The 10,832-nt window shown below is 43.3% G+C and overlaps 1 protein-coding gene across 1 annotated transcript; it reads right to left on the reverse strand.

Moving 5' to 3' along the window:
- Positions 1–3,317: 3,317 nt before the first annotated feature.
- MBOAT4 (membrane bound O-acyltransferase domain containing 4) lies at positions 3,318–9,615 on the reverse strand. The gene is made up of 3 exons (XM_006834489.1): positions 9,506–9,615; positions 7,001–7,225; positions 3,318–4,281 (listed from the first exon to the last, which is right to left on the reverse strand). The coding sequence occupies exons 1-3, from the start codon at positions 9,613–9,615 to the stop codon at positions 3,318–3,320; spliced, it is 1,299 nt and encodes a 432-aa protein (XP_006834552.1).
- Between the last annotated feature and the right edge of the window lie 1,217 nt (positions 9,616–10,832).

Here is a 10,832-nt window from a genome sequence, read left to right on the forward strand (position 1 = left end):
GGACATTGTTTCGTTCTGCTGTGCATGGGGTGGCTATGAGTCAGTTCCGACTCAATGGCACCTGACAACAACAATGATAAAATGCGTGGCTGTCTTTTGAATCTTGGTTTCCCTGGCATAACATTATAAAATAGACACTTGAGGGGGAGAGAATGGAATAGCCAGAAATATCACCATAGAAAGCTTGTATGTCCCTCTTCCGCCTATAACTGATTAGAATACCTAAAATGGGGCTACAATGTGTCCAGTGAAGGCGGCTTCCTGCAGATCCTCTACATTACATAAAACCATAGGGAGAATCCTGGACCCTATCCAGAGTCTTCTGAGGTGGGAAATTTCCACTTGAAAGGACAAGCAGACAAGCCTGGAGTGGCTAGAAGAACAGAAGATACTTCTTGAAAGAAAGACCAACAGAGAAAAATAAAAACAATAGCAGCTGTCCGACTGACTACTACAAGAACAAGCAAGTTGCCTGCCCAAGAGACATCAAGGCAAGTGGTTGGGTCCCCTCAGGGCAAACTACATTCCAAGACTAAAACTCAATAGGAATGCACGAGCAGACATGCACTCTGATTGGTGACCATGTTCAACACCGATAAGAGGAAGTGAGGGAGAAACAGCAATGAAGCTGCAAGCTAAGCCCTACAATGTTCAATAGACTCCTGTGAACCTGGGTGCAGACCTGGTTGGCCAGCAGTGTGGCAAGACCTGGGGACTCTTGGGCCCAGAGTCAGGGACATAGCCACAAAGGACAAGAGTAGAGAGTGAAACATCCAGCTGATAAGAAGAGAGGACATATGCATAAGAACACCCACACTTGCAGATAATACACACTTGACCTGGCTTCAATGACTGGATGATCAGAGCTCAACCAGAAAAAAAAAAAGAAGAGGGGAGAAAAAAGTAATCTGATATAATTTGATGAACTTGACCTACACATATGGATGCAGTAGCTCAAAAGAGGGACCAAATCTTTACAGCGAGGATCATTCTCACCCCCTTCATACACAGAGTAGACAGGAATGGGCAACTTGGATATTGGCGATCCAAAATGGGGGTGGGGAGGCTACAAAGGCAAGAAGTAACAGGCTTACTAGCTTTCAAAATGGAGCCTAGATCCAGAGGGCAGGAAGGAAGGTAAAATCTCCATAGTGTAGTATCTAATCTGTCTGGACGGGGCTGATGAAAGGAGATGGGGATAGGTCTCTTGTGGTACGATAGTGAATAATTGTTATCAGGGCTGATTGTGAGGGTTGGAAATGTAAAGGTAGATGTTTTGTAGCAAAAGGAGGGGTAATTGACTTTGCAGTCTAGGAGCGGAGGTCCCTGGGACCATCAAGGGAGAAGAGTGGAGAGTGGGACCCTACCCAGAGAAACAGTGATGCCAGAGATGGAGGCAGAGAAGATGATATGGAGAGATGGAGAGGTTGGGGAGTCTAGAACCAGAGAGGGAGAGGGGCTGTGTGCTGACAACCGGGGGGTTGGGAGGGAGCGGGGGAGCAGGCTTGTAGTGTATACCCTTTGGTTGTTGATGATGTATGGAGGGGATTGTAACCATGGCAATGAAACGATATATGATAGGATGAATGTAAAACTTATGTTCTCCCATGTAAACTATTACATAATTCACAATAAAACAAAACAAAAAACACCTCTTTCAGTTGCCCTTATAGTGTGTACTATGAAGTATATAGGAGCTCTGGTAGCGTAGTGGTTACGAATTGGGTTGTGAACCGCAAGGTCAGCAGTTCGAAACTACCAGCTGTTCCGCGGGAAAAAGATGAGGCTTTCTGCTCCCGTAAAGATTTATAGCCTCGGAAACCCTGTACAGGGTTACTATGAGTCGGAACCGACTCCACGACACATAACAACAACAACAACATGACGTATACAGGAGTCCTGGTGTGACGCTGTGGGTTAATGCGCCAGACTGCAAAGTCAGTGGTTCAAGCTCACCAGCTGCTCCTTGGAAACCCTACACAGGGTCACTATGGGTTGGAAACGACTGAATGACGCTTAATAACAACAAATGAAGTTTACAATCTACCCTGAACATCCATTTTCCCTCCCCCAGTGTCACTCTCACGAAAATGAGTACAGATTGGATTTCTTGAGTGTTTGTCAGTATCAACAACGTTTCTCACAGTCCCAAATTGTGAGTATTGTCTGTGAGTTCTGTGTGACCATAGTAACAGATAGTGAACTCAATAAGAGTGCCTTCTTGGATGGGATGGTTGGAGTCAGAACTGGTAAGGGTGGAGGCCATGTCTGACCTTTGCATCAAAGGAATCAGTCTTAGGCTGATGAGTTTGATTCTCCTTCCCCTTTGTGAAGTCAGAGGAGGTTGTTTGGTGCTCCAATACCATTTTTAAAGGTCATTATGAGTCAAAGTAGACTTGGTGAGTAATTGATTTTATGCTCACCAACGTCCTGGTTGCTTGTTGTGTTAGGTTTTGTTTGCTAAGATTGGGTTTCTGTCTTAGTTTCCTAGGGTTGCCATAACAAAGGACCATAAACTGTGTGTTTAAAAACAACAGAAATTTACTCTTACGGTTCAGGAAGCCTGAAGACAGAATTCAGGATGTGGACAGGGCAGTGCTATCCAAAGACAAAGAAGATCCTCTTGTCTTGATTCTGGTAGCCCCAGGCATTCCTTGTCTTGTAGCTCCCTTGTCTTGTAGCCATAGTCTTTATAATTCCCACCAGATGACTAGGTGAGACCATGCAAATTGAAAGTGCCGGATTCTAACGAGGGAATTGGTCAGTATGCCACCTAGTGGTTGTTGTTGTTGTTGGTGTGCCAGTTGTGACTCACAGCGACCCTGCATAGGTTTTCCGAGGCTGTAAATCTTTACTGGAGCAGAAAGCCTCATCTTTCTCCCACAGAAAAGCTGGTAGCTTCAAACCATTGACTTCGAGATTAGCAGCCCGACTCATAACCACTATTGCGTTTAAAATAAGCAATGTCTAGCTCCTTCATTGCATATGGGCTTTTCCTGTGTCCGTGTCTACTTGTATTTTCTCCTTTTTCTTAAGGACACCACTCATATTGGATTGGAGCCCATCTTATTACCCTAGTTTGATCTGTTAACTTGTTATGTCTGTGATGATCCTGTTTGAAAATAAGGACACATCACAGGCACTGAGGGTCAGGACTTCAACATGTAATTTTTGGGGGGTACAACTTAATCCGTAACAATATTTAAGACTTAAAAAAAAAACCATTATGGAAAGTTCATACATATACATCATTATGACGTCATCTGACACTTTTCAACTGTTTCCTGGATATTTCAGGTGACAATCAGGAAAAGATGTCAGTTAAATTTGTGCTTTCTCTTTGCTAATAGAAAAAGCAAAATACAGTACACCATGGGAAAGACACTATTGTAAGAATTACACAGCAACCACAGAGAAGAGAGGCTCCGTGCCTCCACAGCCAGCATGATGTAGGCAATTATGAGCTGAGTGTGGGCCCAGGCGAAAGTTCTATAGATCAGACTCACGGGCCAGGATCTGATAAACCGATTGGCAAAGGTGTGAATCAGGTAGTCCGCTTCCACCATCACGGCCCAGCAGAAGAACCCAAACACCTGTCCTGGGTGGAGGCCATGCCACCAGGCAGAGAAGGCAAATGTCTGCAACAGTGGCCAGGCTTCTCTGTGCTGGAATATTAACCGTCTGAGCCAGTGAGCCGTGCTTTGGTTCCACTTCCTCGTGAACATAGATATCCTGTGGGTTGTCTCCAGGGTCCAAATGTCTGCATCTGAGACGTATCCTTCCTCACCAGGGCTCTGAGGAAACTCAGACCCAAAGCCAGCTGCATGGAGGAGGGAGTCATCCAGGACCCAGTGGGAGTAGTAGGTGAGTTTGAAGAGGCTGGCTGTGGACCACATGACATAGATGCACTCAAGTTGTTGGCAATCCTCCAGTCCTGTTCCTGTACTGACCACCCACCTCAGGCCCACTTTTAGGCACTCTAGCCCGAGAATCTGCAAAGCCTTCCAGGTCAGAGCCCAGAAAAAATGCCCAGGGCACAAAGAGCTAGATCCTTGAATACAAGCCTGAAATCTTTTGAAGGAACACAGAGGGCCTCCCAGGAGGGCAGGGAAAAAGAGCAAGTAGCTGAAATAGGGCAGTGCCTCCCGCAGATGCTCAGACAAAAGGCTCTGGATCTTGATTCCTCTTGATGCTGCCTTCACTTTCCCCTCACAAATGTCCAGAGAGAGGGACGTGACCCTCTGCGTCAAGAGCATAAGGGAAGAAAGAGTGATATAGAACCTGAAAGAGATTTTTTTTTTTTAGTGTAAAAATACTTCATATTTAATATCTTCCCTATCCCTTTCTAGACTCTTGTACATGATCCCACAGCCAAGGGGGACTGTGAACACTGAACCTCCATTTCATGACCAGCTGTGCTCCACAAAGACTGCTAGATCAATGCAGAACCACAGGTTACTGTGGGGAGTGGGGAAAAGGTGGATCAAAAGTTACATGGGGAAATTCATCATTATAAATTTAAGAATAACATATTGATGATTATATTGCTGATGGCTTATTGAAGTAAACATTGATGATGATATTTCTAAGAAAAGCTTTAAAATATTTGTCTCAGGGACTGGAAAAGAGCCTGGGAGGAAACTTCCATAGAAGACATAAAAAATTAATAGTGAAGATTTCAGGAAGTTTAAGATTTAAAATATAAACCAAGCCCTATGTAAAACTGTGCATGATTTGGGCTTTTTCTGAGGAATGGTACATCAAGCACCTTGGGGCTCAAGGATATGCACTGAGTCATTAACAATCTGATGAGTGTTCTAAACCAATCACCTGAATTTGAATTATTACATTGCTGCTTTGCCATCACAGAGCAGAAATGATCCTGCTGGCAAGACCGATGATGAAAATTATTGTGACATACACTACAATCAGGAATAATGTCCCTGTGGAGTGAAAACAGCACTTTTCCCCAACCACTGCTGTTCCTCTGTGTCTAAGGATTTACGGACAAGTGTTCACCTCAGGAAGGACCCCTGGTGGTGCAGTGGGTTGTTAACTGGTCAGTACTGTCTACTCCTATAAGGATTTACAGCCTCAGAAACCCCACAAAGGAGTTCTGCTCTGTGGTATAAGGTCACACTAGGAGTCAGAATCAACTTGGCGGCAGTGGGGTGGGGGTCACCTCACTTGACTTATTCTAACTAAAAGCAACACACATACACCAGATGTCTCTGAGTTACTTCTGCCTCATGAACACCTCAGAGGAGAACTGTGCTCCACAGGCTTTTCAATGACTGATTTTTCAGGCCTTTCTCCCAAGGTGCCTGTAGAAGGACATAAACCTTCCGTTCAGCACCTTAGCATGTTAACCATTTGTGCCACTCAGGGACTTAAAAAACCCCAAACTTGAAAGCAAAGTAGCCTTGAAATGTCACCCATCCTATTTACTTGACTGTCTAGTTAAGCTCTGACTCAGCCTTCCTCCCATTCCAGACCCTGTTCAACTTGCTTTTCCAGGTCAGTGTGTCCTACTGACATCCTAATTAACTACATCCCGGTCAGTACTTCCCATTCTCTAGCACAGTGGATACAAAGTGGGCTGTTAATCTAAAGGAGCTCTGGTAGTGTAGTGGTTATGAGTTGGGCTGCCAACCACAAGGTCAGCAGCAGTTCAGCGGCTCCGCAGGAGAAAGACGAGGTGTTCTGCTCCTGTGGAAGATTTCAGCCTTGGAAACCCTATACAGGGTCACTATGAGTCGGAACCGACTCCACGGCACATAACAACAACCCACCTGCCATCTTATCCTTTCTTCAAAGAAGCAAGCGCTGAAGCCTTTGGTAAAAATAGTCAAATAAAGAAATGGATTCTTGGTATGATAGGGATGGCAAAGTGAGTGAACCAGTGACAGGCTAGAATCAGATGGGTGACCCACTGAGACAGGTCATGGCCTGCATTCTCTTTAGTGGCCATGGACTCATATCAGTTGTGCTAACCAGAGGACGCCAGGAACATCAGACTTCAAGATCACAAAGGGACATGATTCCCTGAATCTTGGTATTCTCACTGATGTGTGAAAACACTTCTCTAGATTGTAATTGTTGTAAAGTGCTGTGGAGTCAGTTCTGACCCCTAGTGACTCTGTATAGGGTTCCCGAGGAGATGATGGTGATCTTGCAGTTCAAACCATCCAGTGCGGATCCTACAGTGCCACACCAGATTGTAATTAGCTCCTGAGTTTTCCTCCTTCTTGCTGGGGAAATGGAACAGCTGAGTTTGGATGAAAGGAAGCTGCCTCTGTTCACAGCTGCATGGGAAGGCAGTGAGGGTTTACAGGACATTTATATCGTTCTTGTCCTGTTAACCAGGAGCCCTGGTGTACAGTGGCTAAGCATTGGGCTGCTTCAAACCCACCAGCTGCTCCATGGGAGAAAGCTAAAACTGTAAAGATTTACAGTTTCAGAACCCTTCTGAAGCAGTACGCTGTTCTACAGGGTCACTATGAATCAGAAGCAACTTGACAGCAGCAGCAGGCTTTGTCCTGCTAATCGTGTCTAAACCACCTCCTCTGAGGTCAGCAAACTGCACTCTGTCACTTCCAGCCCCCTTCATATGCGAGTTCTGGGATGCCTGATTTACCTGCCTCCCTTCCTCAGTTTTCTCAGGTACATTGCCAATTAAAGTTACCTGTCAACAGAGTGCTCCTAGGCAGCACGTGATAACTATTAGTAGTCATACAATTACATAGTATATTCATTACATCCCCCACAAAAATCTTGTAAAATATATATCATAATCCCACTCCCTTCCCCCCCTTTTTTTAAGAAAGGGAAATTAAGGTGGAGAGAGGTTAAATGACTTGCTCAAGTTCACACTGCTCACATGCAAAGAATGAGAATTCAAACTCAACACCCAGACTTTCTCACTACCACCGTGGCACAAGCAAACTCCTGGTAGGTTCAGTACATCATGATGCACTACCAAATGAGCAGTTTTCCGTACCTCATGGAAGGAGGCTCTTGAAGGTAATACTCCGTGTAGTGCAGACCCAAGTGACATAGGGTCTGCCAGCTCATCTGGAAAAAGAAAGTGTGCCTGTGGACTTCCTGTGGGCTGAGGGAGAGGATCAGAACCACAGCGCAGAGAGCAGGGATGAAGACAAGCACAGCATAGGATCCCATGGCAGCCAAGGCCAGGAGGTGTCCTCCAGCCAGAAGAAAGAGGTATCTGAAATAAAAGGAAAACTGGGGTTATGGATTGAACTGTGCTCTCCAGAAAGATATGTTGGAGTCCTAACTCTTAACTACATGTGCACATGATCAAACACCTAGGAAACAGGTCTTTGAAGATAGCGATTTTACCAGACAGTCTGACTGCCAGGTGTGAGAATCAACCTATGTTTTATTGACAGATTTGGAAGGCAGTCAGAATGCTTCTCCAAAGGCTGCCTTGGTTTCCCCCCTATGGTTGGAGTTTTTTTTTTACCCTCCTGGAAATTAACCCATTTGTTAATGTCACATTCCTTTCTCAGAGCTTAAAGCCCCATCCTTTCTGGGAGTGCAATCTGCTCAAGGTTCTCAACACTCTGGGAGTAACTCCCTTTTCCCCTTCAGACACCTTGGTGCCAGACACTTTCTTTCCTCCGGTTTTTCTCCTCCCAATTTTGTCTCTTTTTTCAAAGTTTTAGTCAACTAAGTCCTTCAGCTATATGTCCTGGGAGCATATACACAAGGGAGAAGATACGGCAGTAATGTTGGAACAATGGTTATTGTTGTTGTTGTTAAGTGCCATCGAGCCAGTACCAACTCATAGCGACCTTATGCACAGCAGAACCTAACAGTGCCCGATCCTAGGCCAACCTCACTTCTATTGCCATGCTTGAGTCCATCGATGCTGCCACTTGGTCAATCCATCTCATTGGGGGTCTTCCTCTTTTTCTCTGACCCTCCTTCTCCAGCAATTAGTCCCTCCTGACAATATGTCCAAAGTATGAGAGATGAAATTTGGCCATCTTGGCCTCCAAGGTGCACTCTAGGCTGCACTTCTTCCAAAACAGATCTATTGGTTCTTTTGGCAGCCCATGGCACTCTCAATATTCTCCTCCAACACCATAACTTTATAAAGAGTTAAAACATATATTAGTAGTAACCTATTAAAATTCTTCTCTCAGCAACAGCTAACATGAGGTCGTACTAGAGTAAAATGGATCCTAATCCCAATCTTAGTGGTATCCTTTAAATGAGGAAAGACACATAGATAAAAACACAAAGTTAACTACAGGTGTATAAAGATTCTTCTACAAGCCAAGGGACTATCTGGAACTATCAGAAAGTGGGAGAGAGAAGAAAGTATCTTTCCCTAGAGACTTTGGAGAGACCATGACCTAGCTGACACGTTGATTTAGACGTCTAGCTTCCACAAATGTGAGACAATACATTTTTTTTTTTTCTTCCATAGGCCATCCAGTTTGTGGTATTTTGTTATGGCAGCCCTTTGGTGACAATGTTTGAATCCCAAATTGGCATATATTAAATCTGAATGATATATTTATTTTGAATTATTTCATTTCCCCGAAAAATAATTCAGAGGCATCTTAGAAATTACATTTAGTTAAAATTTTAAATAAAACTTAATTTTATTGAAAATGATAAATTATATGAAATTAGGACTGTCCAGAACATCTGGGATACATGGCTGGCACTGTTTGGGAAATTCTTGTATACCACCTCACCATCTGGAGGGTACCTCCTGACTTAGCTGCCATGTCTTCATCCTTGCTCTCTGTGCTGTGGTCCTGATCCATTCCCTCAGCCTGCAGGAAGTCCGCAGCCACACTTTCTTCTTCCAGCTGAGATGGCAAACTCAAGTTACCTGAGTCTTTACTACATGGCATACATAGCATGTGCCCAGCATTGTATGTACTATGTGCTGGGATACAGCAATAAATAAAGCAAAGTCCCTCCTGTGTAGTGTTCACATTATATTGGGGAGATGGGCAATAAATTAATGGAGATATATGAGTATAAGGACTGGTAATAGGTACTATGGGGAAAAAATGGGATAAGGATGGCAGTGATGAGAGGCGGAATCATGTTTTCTTGCTCTGAGGACTTATTTTCATCCTTTATCCAATTAATATAAACCTTGTGAGGCTCTGTAGGATAAACACTGGACTGTTAACTTAAATGGTTGTGGTTAAGACTCACCAGTTGCTCCTCAGAAATCCTATACAAGTTCGCTATGAATCTGAACTGACTTGATGGCACTTAACAACAACAACATTATTAAACTCTGACTGTGAGTCAATGCAGACAAGTCAATTCCCTACTCAATATTACTGTATTATGCATATTCACTCAAGCAATCAATAATCAGTAGTGATGATAGTAAGTTAAGAACACGAAGTATAATTAATATTTCATCTTCATTATCTGAAGTCTAATCCATGCTTTTTTCCCTACTGTATTGTTTATAAATGTCAAGAGTAAAATTAACCAGCAAGCCTACCTGGCATGAGTGGAAAATGAATCCATGGAACAGAGATAATTAAAGAGCAGTGCCAAAGGGAAAGCAGCCCCTTGATAAAGATAGAGAGGATGGAGCTGAAGCCAATCCATTATGACTGGAACAAAAGATAGTCTTTTCCAGTGCCCTGAACTGGTGCCTTCCTGCATGAGAAATTTCAACCAGACTCTCTTTGATCATTTTATATGGTTTAGGGAGGCGTGGGTGAGCAAAGGGCAAACAAAGCACTCGTGATAAGCACTATAAAAAAACTGCTCGATAGAAAACAAAACTCAGTTGAATGTTATATTACTGAATAATAAGATATGAAAAAAGCTGCTTTCAGAAGTTTTGGTTTTGTTCAGTTTGCATCACACATTGTTTGCCTTTCCAGTCATAAGACTGTCATGTTTTCTTCACTAAGTTACAGAAAAATCTCATTTTCCTTTTGTGGACAAACTACTCAGGAGACTGGGGATTGGAAACAAAAACATGAACATGAGAAAGGAAGGTGGGTTCTCAGAGCAGAAAAACAAGATTCCACCTCCCAACCCTCACTGTTCTTCTTATGCCATTTCCCCCCCATATACCTATTACCAGTCCCTATACTCATATATTTCAATTGGGTTATTGCTCATCTCCCCATTATAATGTGAGCTCTACAAAAGACGGACTTTGCTTTGTTTATTGCTGTATCCCAGCACACGGTACACTACTGGGCACATGCTATGTACTTAGTAAATATTTGTTCAAGGAATTTTTTTTAACCTTTTAACATGAATTGAGTGAAGGATAACAGAGCAGATCATCCGTTTTACATTCAACAAATCATATCCTTTGTTTCATTTCAATAATTGCAATCCCCTCAATGTAACATCACTTATCCGTCTTCCTTGTGATTCTCGTTTCCATTTCTCCTTTCCCAATGCTTCTGAATTTTGTCTTTAGGTAAATGCTGCCCTTTTGATCTTGAACAGTTGACCATTCTATAGTGTGCATACCTCACTAGTGTTGTTATCCCCCTATATGTCTATCTATTGCTTGGCTGAAAATTGAGCCACAAGGGTGAATTCAGTTCCAGACCTAAAGGGTGACCAAGTGTCATTGTCTGGGATTCCTCTAGTCTCTGATCAGTAAGCCTAGTCTTTATATATATATATTCCTGTTCTATCCAGTTTTTAAAATGTTTTATTGTGAATTATGTGATAGTTTACATGGGAGAACATTAGTTTTACATTCATCCTATTGTATATTGTTTCATTGCCATGGTTGCAATCCCCTCCATGCATCACCAACCAACCAAAGGGTACACCCTACAAGCCTGCCCCCC

This window comes from Chrysochloris asiatica, unplaced genomic scaffold (assembly GCF_000296735.1).
Source record: "Chrysochloris asiatica unplaced genomic scaffold, ChrAsi1.0 scaffold00011, whole genome shotgun sequence".
NCBI classification, from domain to species: Eukaryota; Metazoa; Chordata; class Mammalia; order Afrosoricida; family Chrysochloridae; genus Chrysochloris; species Chrysochloris asiatica.